The sequence below is a fragment of the Dama dama genome, chromosome 20 (assembly GCF_033118175.1).
Source record: "Dama dama isolate Ldn47 chromosome 20, ASM3311817v1, whole genome shotgun sequence".
Taxonomy (NCBI): Eukaryota; Metazoa; Chordata; class Mammalia; order Artiodactyla; family Cervidae; genus Dama; species Dama dama.
Window position 1 is genome coordinate 80669938 of NC_083700.1, and position 16446 is coordinate 80686383.

General features: G+C 45.4%; 1 protein-coding gene across 3 annotated transcripts in view; it reads left to right on the forward strand.

The window, feature by feature from the left end:
* KANK4 (KN motif and ankyrin repeat domains 4) overlaps positions 1–16446 on the forward strand; it is a 68295-nt gene that overhangs the window by 24849 nt on the left and 27000 nt on the right. Inside the window, exons 2-3 of one of the 3 annotated variants that reach the window (XM_061121721.1) lie at positions 6122–6358; positions 12026–12113. In XM_061121721.1, the coding sequence (XP_060977704.1) occupies positions 12098–12113 (16 nt within the window). In that variant the 5' untranslated portion in view covers positions 6122–6358; positions 12026–12097. Of the gene's footprint in view, positions 1–6121; positions 6359–11305; positions 11886–12025; positions 12114–16446 lie in introns of those variants that run through there. The other 2 variants (XM_061121722.1, XM_061121723.1) reach the window with 2 other exon arrangements.

The following is a 16446-nucleotide window of genomic DNA, read 5'->3' on the forward strand; positions in this document are numbered from 1 at the left end:
AATTACCAGATATGTGATAAAGAACTCTGACAACAAAAACAAACAACCCAATTAAAAAAATGGACAAAGGACTTGAATAGACATTTCTCCAATGAAGATATACCAATGGTCAATAAGCACATGAAAAGATGCTCAATAATCATTAGTCATTAGGGAAATACAAATCAAAACCACAATGAGTTAACACTACACACCTACTATACTTACTAGGATTCCTATAATGATTTTTTTTAGTTGAAAAAAAAACATGTTGGTGAAGATATGGAGAAACTGGAACCTTCATATTTTGCTGGTGGGAATGTAAAATGGTGTAGCTGTTTTGGAAACACTTTGGCAGTTACTCAAAATTTAAACATAGAATTAACATATAACCCAGTAATTTCATTCCTAGGTATATATCCAAAATAAATGAAAGCAGGAACTTGAACAAATACTCGTATACCAGTATTCACAGCAGCATTACTCACAATAGCCAAAAGATGGAAACAATGCAAGTGTCAACTGATAGATGAATGGATAAACAAAGTGTGGTATGTACATGTGATGGAATATTACTCAATCATCAAAAGAAATGAAATTTTGATGTATGCTGCAACTTGGATGGGCCTTGAAAACATGCTAAATGAAATAAGCCAGACATAGAAGGACAAATACTACATAATTCCACTTACAGAAGGTACCTAGAATAGGCAAGTTTATAGAGACAGAAAATAGAATGGGTCTTCTCAGGGCTGGGAGCAAGAGGGAATGGGGAGTTATTGTTTAATAGGTTATAGATTTCATGTTGGAGATGATGAAAAAGTTTGGGTTATAGATAGTAGTGATGATTACAGAGCATTGTGAATGCCACTGAATTCTACATTTACAGATGGTTAAAACAGTAAATTTTATGGTATGTATTAACATATTTTGGGCTTCCCTGATAGCTCAGTTGGTAAAGAATCTGTCTGCAATGCAGGAGACCCCAGTTCAATTCCTGGGTCGGAAAGATCCGCTGGAGAAGGGATAGGCTACCCACTCCAGTATTCTTGGGCTTCCCTTGTGGGTCAGCTGGTAAAGACTCCGTCTGTAATGTGGGAGACCTGGGTTCGATCCCTGGGTTGAGAAGATCCCCTGGAGAAGAGAAAGGCTACCCACTCCAGTTTTCTGGCCTAGAGAATTCATGGACTGTATGCCCATGGAGTCACAAAGAGTCAGACACAACTGAGTGACTAAGCACACACACACAACATATTTTACCATGGGCTGCCCTAGTGGCAAAAGTGGTAAAGAATCCACTTGTCAACGCAGGAGATGCGGGTTTGAACCCGGGGTCAAAAAGATCCCCTGGAGAAGGAAATGGCAACCCACTCCAGTATTCTTGCCTGGAGAATTCCATGAACAGAGGAGCCTGGTGGGCTACATACAGTCGATGGGGTTCCAAACAAGTCAGACATGACTTAACGACTTAACAGTATTTTATCACAATTAAAAAAATTAGGTTGTGGCAATGTTTCCACAACTCTGAGTATGCTATGGCTATTGTATAGTTTTTATCAGTAAATTGTATGGTATGTAGATTATATCTAAATAAGTCTATTAAAAAATGCTTTCCAGCTCTGGCAATCTCTATGATGTATCCATTAATCTGTTTATTTATTCATTAATTCAACACATTTTTGTTGCATTCCTGCCGTGCCAGCTGTTAGGAGTAGGGAGATAAATAAAATAAATGCAATTCCTGGCCTTTCCTTGCTTAAAACACTGTGGGTTTTAAAAAGTAATCATAGCTAACATTTATTGAGTGTTCACTAAATCTTGAGCATTGGCAAAAGCACTTAAATATACCTTATCTCATGCGGTTCTCCCAGCTGTGTACTGAACTGGGCTCTTCTTGAATAAGGAAATTTGCTCAAGATCACACAGTCAGAATTTGAACCTGGTCTATCTTACCTTGAAATCCTTGCTCTTAACCATTCATCACCACATGTGGCAGCTGGGTTCCAGCACCTGAAATTGGGGTATTCCCTGGAGACCTGCCCATAGGCCTGTCTGACAGGCTGGCTGATCTGGGTAGCATTGCAGGGAGGGTTAAACTTAGAGATGAAATGATCTCTAGGAGGAAGTGGGTTTGGAAAATAAGGCCTAAGTCCATGGAATCTTGCACAGCCATTTACAGTAATCACAATAAATCAGGTATCACTGTATTTTCTAAATGTTACATGATAAAATTTTAAATACAAAATCAAATTCATAATTAAATTTGTATCATTATGTTAATAGATAATATATTTATTATTTATTAAACACAGACTATATACCAGCCTCCAAGTTGTTGACCATCTTATTTAATCCTCCTGACAGATCCATGATGTGTACAGTGTGTTACTATTCCTATTTTACAAGCTAAGGCACAGAGTAGTAGTTAGTAGTTTAGTCGCTAAGTCATGTCCGACTCTTGTGACCCCATGGACAGTAGCCTGCCAGGCTCCTGTGTCCATGGGATTCTCCAGGCAAGAATACTTGAGTGGGTTGCCATTTCCTTCTCCAGGGAAGACACAGAGAGTTTAAGTAATTTGTCCAAGGTTGCACAGTCATTAGCAGAGCTGGGATTCTAGCCATGACTTCTTGACTTAGAGTCCAGACTTTTAGCCACCACAGAAATTGCTCTTCAATTATGTTAAGATATGCAAAATAGATGGACATGAAACGAGTTGTATCAGGATGGGGGAATGTTGGTAATTTCCCACTCCTCCCCGCCCCCCCCCCCCCACCCCCAGCCCAGTCATTTATTGTTTTCCAAGAATACGTCATAATAGTGATGACTTTTTTAGACCAACAAAAGAAATCGCAGGTCACTGGGGCCGTTTTCATCTTCTTACTTTACGGTTTCATCTTGTTGCCGTTGACTGTGCAGTTGCCTGTGCGCACGCGCAGACTAAGCCTGCGCAGTTGCGCGCACACGCCGGGGCTGGGAGACGCTGCGCCTACGTGGGCGGCCGCTGCCATCTTCCGGGGAGGGGAGGATCACCCTCTTCTCAACGCTGAGGACCTCGCTTTAAAAAAAGCCTGGTTTTCTAACTTGTGAGAGAGTCTGCGTCATACTGTGGTTAAAAGCAAAACGATACCTGGATTCGAATCTCGGCGCTGATGGTCTCAGTATCTGGGCAACTGCTCAAAGCCTCAGCTTTGTCTTCAAATAATGGAAATAACCAGTTACTGTGTGGGGTCATTGTGGGAGTTAAACTGGCCGGTTTCGAGATGGACCTAGGGTGCCCGGCACAGTGTAGGGTAGATAAATAGTATGCCGTTCTGATGTTTCTCTGGCGTCTTTTTGATGATTAATTTATGTGGTTAAACATTTTTCTAATAGTAAACACTGGTATTTCTTCTTTTCTGAATTGGTTGCTTGTGCCCCTTCCTCATTTGTCTACTGGCGTCTCGATTTTACAGTGTGTTTGAGTCAGAGACTTAAGAGCATTCTGGAAGGGTCTCAGTGAGGGGAGGGATGAGGAGTAGAAGTCTTTTCCCTGGGACCCTGATGCCTTTCTTTTTCTCCAGGGAGCATTGTTTACTGCAGCCTCCTCACTCCCTGCAACTGGCCCTGTTTCCTCCCTGAGAAATTTTCATCCGCCTTAAAGGGTCAGTCATTTGAACAGCTCATTCCCACTGGACTGCTACACCCACCGATCTCTCACGGGTGATTTCTTTCTGCGTCCAGTGAAATTGTGTTCCGTCAGAGTGGCTGTAACCAGTCTGCTCTGAGGCTGTTTCAGGAGCACGTGTCCCTAAGCAGTGCGCTGCTCCCCAGCCCCTTGTAATCGCACAGACTGCCAAATAGCTGACCTCTCTGGGCAAAGTGCAAAAGCCTAAGGAACCGCTAAGATAAAAGGCACATTCTTCAGATAGTTCCACCTCTTTTCCTGCTTGCCTGGTGCCATCTTGTCTGACTTAGATGCCTACCTTTTCTTCATCATGGAGCGAAAGGGACCTGGGCCATAGAATTTGGAGCTTTCTAAGTTGCAAAAGGAGTTAAACTTCCCCCCAGACAAATGATTCCTGATGGAAAGGTTTTCTTGGATAACTGTGTCTGGTCCAGGGGAATTTTCTGGGTAGCTTGGTGGTAACATGAAATTGGCTACTAGTCTTAAGATATGTGTCTCAATGAGGTGTAGGGGTAGAGACGTGCCAGTATCCCAACATGGTAAAGGCCAGAGGCTATGGAGAGGAAGCTCAGATTTCCTCTCCAAAGTTGCTGGCTTTTCCCATGAAGATCTTCCCTAAATGTGAGATCACCTTCTGCCTTGAGAGCACTAGCATTGAAGCTTACAGCCTGGAGTCCTGTGTCTCCTGAATTCACCTGCGTGCCCAGTTCAGGCTGTGTGGTTTAGAGGAAAGAGTATTAGAGTGGAAGATAGAACATCTGGGTTTGAATTGAGGCTTTGCCTCAGTTTTCTCATCTGGAAGATGGGGATAAGATTCCTGTTTCTGTGCACCTCTACGCTTGGCCATGGAGTAAATTGTGTGTACTAGGTAAGGGCGAAAGACAGAAAAGACAGAAGTATCTCCTCTCCTTTTAGAGACATAGGCAGTCAGCACCGTGCCTGAACCAGTACCTTGTGTGGAGCTCAGAGAACTGAAAGTGCTACCTGTCTTCAGGAAGAGATCTGAAGGAGGAAGGGAGACTTGGTTCGAGGTGTACGTGTGTGCGTGTATGTATTTTCCTGTGACTCTGCTGTCCTGGCACCTGAGCCAAGCTGATCTGTGGCACTGCTAGGGACTACTATTTCCTTCCCTCATTCTGCTGAGTTTTTTTTTTTTCCCAGTCTGATGAGAGGCCTGGCACCTGTTGGAAAGGAGAGGCACTTTTTTGGTACCTCAGGGAGTATCTGAAGAGGTCACCTGTGTTTATAGCCGTTGGTATCGTGGATAAGTTCAGTTTGACAACCTTTATGGAATGTTGAGCTCATGATGCTGGTCTGGGAGACAGACAGAGAGGCAGCACTTAGAATTCAGGTGATAGCTGCTGCCCTCGAGGGCCGACAGGAGCAGTGGGAAGAGGAAGGCTGGCTACAGCACTTGGGGGGTTGGGGGGTATGCTGAAGAGAGCTGGAGGGGACAGATGGGAACTGGCCAGTGTTCCCTGAAGAATGTTGGTTGCTTCAAGAAAGGCTCAGTTCTGCGAGTAAGCCTCTCACCATTTTGTCTTGAATAAGGAAGAATTTATCTTGGGAGAGGAAATGGGAGGGCTTACCTATGTCACATAGAGAAAGCAGAGAGGCAGAGTGGGTGGCTAGAAAGTCATGGGACCTGGGGAATGGAGAGCTCTTTTTAACTCAGCTTCCTGGTGAAATGTCTTATGCTTCTCGCTTTTCTCTAGCCAGTTCTGAGGGGATGGTTGATGGTCATTTAAAAGCTATCAGAGAGACAGTTGGCACCTCTGTATATTTTTTCGTATAACGGCAAAGTGTATTTCTGATTTATTTTTAAGTTTTGATGGTTTGGTCTGCATGCTAGTTAAATACTTTTAACAGTTGAAACAAGTGAATGTTGGTGTTTCCTAGCCTCTTGCATCACATCATCCCATGCCCTACAGTAAGTTTGTTAACCTCTGCCTTGAGCAAGATGCTCTAACGTCTTCCAAGGAAAGTAAGAAGTGTGATCCAGTGAAGTGGGAAAAACACAGAATTCTATCCCAGGAATCTTCATTTTAATCCAGATTCACTCGTGGGTGAGCCAAGGGAAGTCACTGTCTCTCACTTTCTTCACCTGTCCGGTGGGGTCGCTCAGCCCTGCCCGGCTGCCTTAAGCTGGAGGTGAAATGCTTTCCCACTGTCCTGGGCTGGATGCAGTCAGCACTTCAGGGTGACACTCAGCTCTGGCATCAATTTCAGTGTCAGATAGACAGGAATCTGCCCTGGCCTCTGAGAACACATCTTGACAGGCAGTGTCTGCAAAGGTCAGAGCTGCTTTGACATGTCTTCCTGACGGGGCTTTATTTCCAAGGACAGCCTCCTTTGGCTAGAGCCACGGAAGGTCAAGGGGATAAGGTCCTCTAATCCTTTTGCTCAGACGGTATACGGGAGCCCAGACGCTTTCCTGGCCCTGTTTGGACTGCACCCACCCCCTGTATCTCTTTCAGGTCCAGTGGTGGTGCTAGATTTGCAGAGCGTCTGTGCCTGCGCCTCACACCTGCCTCAGCTCCAGAGAGCTGCGGCTGCAGTGGGCTGGCCGAGCCTCTCCACGGCGCCTGCCTGGGACACCCTGAGACCTTGCTGTTGCACAGCTGCCTTCTCCCCGGCTCCTGCACCCGCTCCTCTGAAGTCACTGGTCCGCGCTACAGTTGGAAGCCCTGCCTGGAGCTGGATCCTTACAGAAGGTACTTCCTTGCCTTTCTCTTTCTGCCAGAATTGTGTGCATATCGGTGCTGGGGCATCAGATTCGTAGAGCGGTAGGGAGCGGGGGCTGCCTGTCTGGCCCCAGGAGCTCACTGGTCATTGTTTCTTCCAGTCGCTGATTGATGGGGGCAGTGAGCAGTCTGGGGATTGCTCACAGAAGCCTTGCTCCGCTGTGGGATCTAGGAGGTGGGTGGGCGGGGGAGGAAGTTTCTAAGACAGAGCCTGGAAGAAAGAGATGCACCACTGGAGGGTTTCAGCTCTTTAGGATGCTGTGTTCTCATTAGGAACAGTTTTATTAATGAGCCACTCAGCTGGAGGAAGGGAGGAGGAAAAGCATAATTAATTATGACCCCTGTCCCAGTGAAGCGCCTAGCTCTGGGAGAGTCCAGGGAGAAAGGTGTGTACCATTTCAGCATCTTTAGATGCATCCCTCTAAACTGCTAGCAGCTCTGAGAATGAACTTTCTAATCGAATGATCTGTGCTTTTTCCTCTTTCTGGAAGATCTAGTATCAGCTTATTGAGCATCAAATTCCTTTCTGACCCCAGTCCCCTCTTCCTGAGAGCCAAAATGAAGTCAGTGTTTGCTTTTCCAGCAAGGTCACAGATCACCTGACCAAATCTTTAACAGCTAGGGAGCCAGTGCTGCCATGCTGAACTCAGGAGCGATCAGCTCCGGTCCAGCAGCAGAGCCCCGGGGAGGAAGTGACTTCTCTGGCTCCAGGCTGGGGTGGGGGGAGGATGCCAAAGGAAGGTATTGTGGTCACTGCTTCCCTCCTGACAGTTTTCTCTTCTTCATGAAGCTCCAGATTCAGCTGCTGCAATGCAGGCAAAAATGACAGACACGTGCAGAAAAATGTGGGAATGGAGTTAATGGGATTGTGTTAATGAGATTGTGTTAATGTGTTATTTATTGAGCGTGAGTTATCTCTTTGTTTCCTGAGTCGGTGGGAAGCGAGCCTGCTGGAGAACTCGGTTGGTGAAGCTTTTCCAGGAGTGCGTCTCACTCTCCGGGTGCCTGTGCTTCAGCCCTCTTAAGCAGCTCTATCAGATGCCTCTGGATTCTTAGCACAGGGGACATTTCCACTTGGGGGCGTGGGGCCCTGGAGCGGGGAAGCGGGAAGCTCTAATCATTTGGGGAGATTGGTACCAGGTATAAGTAATATTTTTTCCTCTTTTGGAAAGAGCGTTTTTGTCTCTGCAAGAGGTCGTGCAGGGATTGACAGATCGCTGTTGGTGCACTACCTTGCTAAATATTTGACTTTGTTAGGCTGAATTCTCCAAGAATTCTCATGGCAATAAGACTGTGCTTTGAGCCAAGTTTTCTTCTTAAGGAAATCCAAGGTGCTATTTATTTTGGCATGCAGCCTGTTCTGGGATGAAATATGGCATTTTTATTATTGCAGAATAAAGAGACGTTTGAAAGGAACACAAGTACAGAGCTAGGTTTCAGTTTCAGACTAAATAGAGGAAGGTTTCTTTGTATTTGGATTTGGGGTTAAAAATGGTATCATTAGAAAGAATCAATGTGGAGGGAGAGGGTGTGGGGATATACTGAGGAGTTGGATATACTGAGGGAGTTGGGCTGACCCAAGGAAATCCATGCTCCTGGGCATGGGCTGTGCTGGAACCGTTTCTAGCGTGGCCTGGTAGTTACACGTGGGCCATCACTGCTGTCTGCCAGTGACTGCCTCTTTGGTCGATTTTGAGCCGAAAGCTTCAGTCCTCATCTCTTCACTGCACATCAACTTTGAGAGGCAGGGTGGACTAATGGAGTCCTGCCCCTAATTAACTGGATGAATTTGGATCGGCCGCATAGCTTTTCTGTGTCTTTGTTCCTTATCTGTAACTTGGAGATGATCTGCCACATGTTAGGATGGAGGTGGATGGAGGGGGTGGGGAGTGTCTACAGAAATGAATTGTGTAGGAGTTCTGACCTTCACAAACCTAATAGGGGAGAAAAACTAGAAAAAGATAAAGTTGTATATACTTAAAACATCTAGAATATGATGAGCTTGTGAGAGAGGTTGGGAGCTAACTGGGCATACTTGATCCTGGCATAGGCCATAAACAAATGAAAAATTACATAGCACCACTAGGTATTACAAGGTTCGAACACTGGGCAGGCAGTTTAATAGAACATGTAATAAATTGCTTCTATGTCAAAATATTAAATGCTCCAGGAGGTTGCAAAATTTCATTTTAAAGGGGAATTCTGTCCAACAAAGCTATTTTTCATATTCTGTTGTATTGCAAACAAAGTAGCATGTGTTGATATAGCATTTAGTCTTTGATTCCACTCCCCTAACCACATCAAACGTCCGCTCAATCGAAGAAAACTCCCTTAGCTAAATTCTGAGATGTTCACCGTAAGGACCCTGGGCCAAAGGGGAGAAGGCTGGGGTGGGAGGGGCTGGAAGTGGCACGATGTGGACATGACCATCCCCCCTTTTCTTTAGAGCTTTAGAATGAAAGCTTGCTTGGCCCTTTTCTTCAGAGAGTTGGGGTATCAACTCCATTTAATTTCTCTTGCCTTGGAATGATTAATTTTAGCGAAATTTAAGTCTAAGGGAATGATTAGAGGTCTCTATAGAGTTCTTTTTTTAAATGAAATTTGACCCCAAGCGTGCTGCAAAGTTATTTGAAGCTCTATGATCTGGTATATGAAGGACTGAATTGTAACTCTAACCAAGGGCAGTGGGTGTGACTGAACTCCTTGAGGTGACGGTGAGTTTCTGCAGCTGGAGGTTCACCTGCACCCTCTTTCTTAGGAGGAGCTTTGTTACTTGGTGTCCAGCCTCAGAGAAGCAGATCGCACTTGGCCAGAAGGACTTACAAAGGGAGCCGTCCTCCTTGTGCCTGCCCAGAAGATGGATCATCTGCAGTGGAGGGAGAAGCAAAGAAGCAGAGTCAGGAACTTTTTCCCTCACAAAAAAGAGCTAGGGATCAGTCATCAGGCTTGCTTACATTAGTGGACAAATGTTTACAAATCACTTTCGTTCCCAGCACAGACTTGGAGTCGACTTGACTTAAGAGCAAATCCTACACCAACACTGGCTTGTTATGTAACTTGGGGCAGCCCTTTAAACTCTCTCAGCCTCAGTCTCCCATCCAGGTACTAACCGGGACCGACCCTGCTTAGCTTCTGGGATCAGACGAGATCGGGCGCATTCAGGGTGGTATGGCTGTAGATAGCCTCAGTCTCCTTATCTGGAAAATGGGGACAATAATAACACTCTTGGGGTTATGGTGAGGCTTGCATGAGGTAATTCGAGTATGCCAAGTGCTCCGAGCTCTGCCTGTTACTCAGTAATGTTATGAGGTGGGAGGAAGAGGGATACAGAGGGAGAGAAGAGGCCGTAATGATGAAGGGGCCAGGTATAGGGTTTTGTCCCCACCCTTTTCCTCCACACTTTTCACCTTGAAGCTGCTGGGCCTCTCCTGCCCCAACCCCCCTCCCTGCATCTGGGAGTCCCCATCACTGGCTGTGGACTGCAGAGCTGGGGCACGGAGATGGGCAGCAGTGTCCTCTGCCCAGGAACCTTCTCTTTCTTTTTTCAACTGAATTATAATTGACATCTAACACTGTGTAGTTGTATAATTGACATCTAATACGGTGTCTAGCATAATGATTTGGTATTTGTATATGTCGTGAAATGACCACCACAGTAAGTTTAGTTAACATCATTATGTCACCTAGGTTTTTTTTTTTTTTTGTGATAAGAACTTTTAAGATCTACTCTCTTAGCAACTTTCCTTTTTTTTTTCCCCACCCGGACCCCTCAACTTTCAAAAAATATAATACAGTGTTGTTGACTATAGTCACTATGCTATACATTATATCCCCAGGTCTTATTTATCTTAGAACTGGAAGTTTGTATCTTTGGAGCCCCTTCACCCATTTTGCCTACCCCTTACCCACCCAACCCCTGCCTCTGACAACCACTAATCTATTCTCTGTGTCTATGAATTTCTTTTTTTTTTTTTTTTAAATGAAGTTTCACGTGTAAGTGATACCATACAGTATTTGTCCTCAGATGTACCTGAGGGCATTATGGTCAGTGGACTAAGTCAAAGACAAATACAGTACATGTTTGTGTTATCACAAATGGTAAGATTTCCTTCTATTTATGGCTAAATAATATTCCACTCTGTGTGTATATACCTGTACACACACACACACACACCACATCTTCTCTACTCCTTCATCTGTTAACGGACACATAGGTTGTTTCAGAACTTCCTCTTTCTAGCAAGGGTGATCCTCCCTCACCCCTGCTTAGGACCTTCCATGACTTTCCATTATCTGCCTCCTTAGTGGCCACTCTTAGCCTCCAGGACCATGCACATTTATCTTTCTTCTCCCTAATTTCTCTACTCCAGCTCCATGCTGCCCCCCAATTCAAGTACTTGTTGCCACAAGGTAAGTGACTTAGTTTCTGTGATCGTTCTGTAAGGAGTGTCTCTGCCTACAGAATCCCTGCCTGCCCTTCCAGGCTCCATCACTCTGCAGTGGCAGAGGCCCTCTGGCTGCTGAGTGGACTGTGGTTATGGGAGAACCAAGACAGGAGTGGGTGATGGCTTTGGAGACAGTAGCCTCGCTTACAGAGAGAGTGTACACCAAACTTTCCATCAGGCAGACTTCAGACTTCCTTTAATTTGGCAGGTCTCATATTTCCCAGCCGCCTTCTCCAGTTTGCTTGTTTGTTCCCCATTTTTTATCCCAGGTTGCTGGGGGCTTCCCGTCATTCTTCTCTCACTTCCAATTCCCCCCAGCCTTTCCTTTATCCCTGGTACGTTTTTCTGATCTAGAGGTTGTGGTCAAGCACATTGGAATTCCTAAAACAATCCTGCTTCCACTGCTGAGGTGTCACAGATTATTTATTATTCTGATGTGTGTGGAGTTAGAATCATAAAAAGTCAGTTTCCTGGGTGATTTATTGTATTGGAGGCAGGAGCCAGGTTGTTTACCATTTGAAGAAATAGTTCTGGAAAAGGATTGAAACTTTGGGGAGAATTTATGATCAAACCTCAAGGGACTCTAATTCAGAGCTAGGAGAGTATTCTGCTTTCATAGTCACCGATGTCTTCTGGCCACCTAGGTCGAATGAACACCTCCTTGTTCTGCCCATGGTTAGAAATCACGCTGAACTATCAGCTCCTTGTCAGTCCTTCCAGTTAGTTCATCTTTGTCTTGAGTATGATTGGGATGTCACAGATCATTTGAAGCTTCTCTGGTTCCAACTTTTCCACAAAATGGTTTAGAATTCGTTCTCTGTGATGGAAGTGAGTAGATATCAGCTCCTGATATTGTGGAAAGCGTACCTAGCTGTTTGTTGGAGCCCCGGGCCCAGTTTCTTCACTAATATGCTGAGAGGTGTTTGCACAGAACAATTAACTTCTAAGCCTCAGTTCCCTCATCTGCCCAGTGAGGGAGTCGGACCAGAGACTTCCTTTGGTGTCAACCACTGCTAACACCCCATGAAGACACACCCAAGATTGGACTCTAGGTATTGTGTAAAGGCTTTTAATCTCCCTCCTTGGAGGGCTAAGAGCTCACGGGCACCCTGGGACAAAGGTGAGGAGGGGTCCTCTATACTTATTCTAACTGTAATGAGATTCTCCACTTTTCCTTCCTTCTTCCTTTCAGAACTCTCCAACGAATTTTACAGACTTATTGGATGAAGAGTACCTGAGAGACTGGTGATCAACAATCCCTAAGATGGAGAAGACGGATGGTAGGCAGGCTCCTTTGTAGTCCCTGGTCTACAGTGAGCATTTGGGTTGGAAAGAGATTACCATAAATCCTGGACAGCTTAGGGGAAACATGGGAGACCTTCCCCATATAGGCGGTGCTGGGAAACCCAAACCATGTATTTCAGGCATGAACAAGAGAAGGTGGTAGGGAATGAAAATAAAGCCTTATGTTTATTTTGTGTAATTTTTGTAATTGTGTAATCTTTGGAGTGTTTCTCATCCTTTCTTGGCACCAAGAAGGGAGCAGGATGACCTCCCTCATTAACCTCCTTTTAGAGATGAGGCATGATATGGTAAAAGCCAACATTCCTACCTGAGTGATCCTCCAAGGCATTTCACTTCTCTGAGCCTCACTTCCTTCATGTATCAGTTAGCTTTGACGCATAACAAACCACTCAAAAAAAAAAAAAATATCGACTTAAAGGTATTTATTATTTCTCAAAAGATTCTGTGGGTTGGCTGAGCCTTTGTTCTGAGCTGGGCCAACGTGACTGATCGCTGTTGGACTTGTTTATGTGTCTGTGGTCTTCTGGGCAACTTGTCCTGACGGTTTAGGATGGCCACACTCACATGTCTGGTGGTTGACTCCACATTACCTGAGGCATTGGTGATGATTTGGCCGTGTCTCTTTTGTTGTCCAGCAGGCTGGGTGAGGTATGTTCACCTGTTGACAGAAGGGTTTCCAAGCACAGTAAGAATAGACAAACTCCTGTTGTGCAAGCAACTTTCAAGTCTCTGAATGTGTCACATTTGCTGTTGACCCACTGGCCAAAGCAAGTCCCAGAGCCAAGCTACGATCAGTGTGGGAGGGAGGTACACGGGGTGGGTTATAATTGTGGCTATTTTTGTTAATAGTCTGCTACACCTCATCTATAAGCAGATACTAATACCTACTTCACAGGGATGGTAAAGGACTGAATGAGATAGTGCATGTAAGGTTGTTGAGTAATCACTATCTAGCCCAACAAGTGTCTCAAGGAGTGTTCCTCCTTTCCCCTCTCTAGGAAATTTGCCAAATGTCATGGACTAGACCCCGATCCCCTGACTTCTAATGAAATGTTTTTTCCCAAATCACTGAATGACAGGAAACAGGAGAGCCTAGATGGCCCTTCACTGGTGCAGGGCTTAAATTCTGGACAGCAGCTCCAGCCCCTCCCTACCCTCCTTTCCAAATGCAGTTACCATCTATTTCAAAAGTCTGCCTTTCTCCCCAGAGAGCTGCCTTTTCAGTGCATCCCTGGAAGTGGTCCCACAGAACACCAGCTAATTCCCTTAATGCCCCGGGGGCCTGTCATTTCTGCTTGCCTCATTTGTCCCTGCTCAGCATCCTCGGCACAGCTGCTTGCCACGTGATCACCCACAACCAGCTAAGAAAGGCAGCCCTCCCTTCAGGCCCACACATCTCACAAAATAAAGGCAGAAGAGGGAAAAGAGTTTCCGCTGTTTTGGCCTTTTGAGGAGGCTCATTTAATTCCTCTTCTTTCCGGTTGTAGTTTTGGCCATTTTCTCTCTCATTTCTGTTTTTCCCATTGCCTTCAGAAACTGAGTATAGGCTTTTGGACTTGTCTGCATCATTTTAAAAGCCTCTAATGGATTCACTGACCTGCGCTGTGCTTCACTTTGTCCCTCAGGGCAATGACTGTGGCACCTCCCTCCTTTCCTTGTCTGTTTCTAATCTCCTTTCTCGTGTCTGTGTTTAACTTCCTCTCATGACTGCGTTTACAGGTTCCTTTTCAAGGTCTGGTGATCTGGGGGCTTTCAGACCAAGACTTTCTAGGGGATTCTAGGTGGCTCTGAGTCTCATATTTGTTGCCATTTAGGTGCTCAGTAGTGTCCGACTCTTTTGCGAACCCATGGACTGGAGCCCGCCCTGCTCCTCTGTCCATGGAATTCTCCGGGCAAGAATACTGGAGCCTCGTATATCCTACTTTTTCCTTCTCCCCTGACTCATTTTCCCAGTTTCTTCAGAGTTGGTTTCTTGGACTTTCACTCCCTCCTGAGGCTGTCATCCTAACACAGAGTTAAATACTCCAAGAGAGAGCTCAGGCTCAGTGAATACCTGCCGCCCCATTCGGAACCAGCGCGTCCTTGTTTTTTGGCCCCTTTGTTGAGTCCCTGTGTTATGTTCTCTGCTGCATCAGTGCCTACAATCACAACAACTCTTTGAGTTAGGTATCGTTATTGCTGTGTTACAAATGGAGAGATTGAAGCATAGGGAATTTAAGTAATTTGCCCAGAATCACAGAGGTAGGAGATGACAGAGGCAGGATTCAACTCCAGCCAGTGTGGCTATGTGTTGGTGTGTCTGATCTGAAGTTCATTTCAAGAAGACAGCCCTCCTAATTAATTCTTGCCCTGGCCCAATGCCTGGAATTCTGAGCTCCTGCATACCTATCACCAGGTAGAATTAAAAGGGGCAGAACTTAAGGTGAACACAGATCTCCCAGTATATCAGATCAAGATCCTTCATTCAAGGTCCAACATTCCTCTTGCACTGGGAGAAAGAGAAGGAGCACAGAGTGGTAGGTGGTAGGCACAGCAGCGCAATATGACTGTGTGTGTGTGTGTGTGTGTGTGTGTGTGTGTGTGTGTGTGTGTGTGTGTGTGTGAAAGAGACAGAGAGAGAAATATACCCCTACCTTGGGAAGCACCTATTAAAGCCATCATCGGGGTAACACTCTTACAGACTTCTTTGGTTCACCTCAATCTCGCTTGTGGAATACTTCCCCTTTGAATCTGCTGTCTCTCATTTGATGCCTTTTTTGTATTTGTGCTCTGGCCCTGCTCCCAGAGGCTGATGGGCAAATCACTGCATTTCTACCGAATTGAGGCAATAAGCAGATAAATAATGCAGTCTCTCCTTTGTAGTGTTCTTTGCCTTCTGGGTCGTAAATCTGCTCCCTGTTTAACTTTAGACAAATAACCTCCTCTCTGATTTGGCTTGTCCCTGAAGTCCAGGAGGCTGCTAAGTTGACCAGTAGGCTTCAGAGTATAGCGGAGTGCAGCTGGCGAACTAACAGAGAACAGTTGCTGTCATTTATTGAGATACCAGTGTGCCCTTTGAGGAAAAGCAGGTTGGTAAAAAAAAAAAAAAAAAAATTATGTGGGTGAATGGGAACTTAGTTGGAATTTTTTGGATATTGGAGGAGTGTTTACTCCTTTTCTGCCTGGAGTCCAGGTATTTGCACAGAAGCTCTGGAGCCCAACTTGGACCCAACCCTATAGATCAGCACCAATGCCTTGTTCTGTTCCCTGTTGTGACTTAATCGCCCACAGGCCCTGAGATTTTACTTAGCACTGAGGCTGGTAGGGTCAACTGTGTCAGTGTTCAAGGGTTCAGACTTCGTGTGTCTACTTGACTTCTTTAGTTCTTTGGAGATAATTGTACTTCCATAAGCACAGTTCCTGTGCCCCAAGCATGTGACACTGGCCAGAAGGATAGATCACACAGGCAAGTGGGAAGAGCTCAGCCCTAATATGTCATCACCTTTAAGGAAAAAGCAGTCCTATGTGCCCCAGGTAATGCCATCACATGCACCTCTTCTTGAACCTACCCCGTCTCTCCATTCCCTTAGCTTGTTTCACCTGGATCATGTCAGCAGTCTCCCAACTGGTCCTTGGGTTTCTGGTTTGTCCATCTTCTAATCCTCTGAGGGAATGATCATTGTGAAGTCACATTTGATCAAGTCACTCCCTTGTGTAAAACCCTTTGATGGCTCCCACTGCCTAGAGAGTAAAGTCAAAGCTTGGTGGCAAGCATACAAGTGGCTTCTTGATCTGTCTTGCTGACCTTCCAATTTTGTCTTTTCCTACTCTTCACCCTTCTCTTCCACCTTTTAAGTCCCAGCCATATGACTGCAATTACAGAACCCTGAATTACCATGGATTTTCACACAAGGGGCTTCCCTTGTGGCTCAGGAGATAAAGCATTTGCCTGCAATTCAGGAGACCCGGGTTTGATCCCTGGGTTGGGAAGATCCCCTGGAGAAGGAAATGGCAACCTACTCCAGTATTCTTGCCTGGAAAATCCCATGGACGGAGGAGCCTGGTAGGCTATAGTCCATGGGGTTGCAAAGAATTGGACACAACTGAGCGACTTCACTTTCTTTCACTTTTTACACCTCAATGCATTTGCTGATTTTCTGACATATATCTGATCTGTCCTGGCTATCTATTGCTGCATAACTAACCATCCCAAAGTTCAGTGGAGTAAAATAATCATGCATTATTAACACAAGCTCAACTGAATGGTTCTCACTTGGAGTCCCTCCTGTCAATGAAGTCAGATGAGGGCTGAGGCTGGAGTCATCTGGA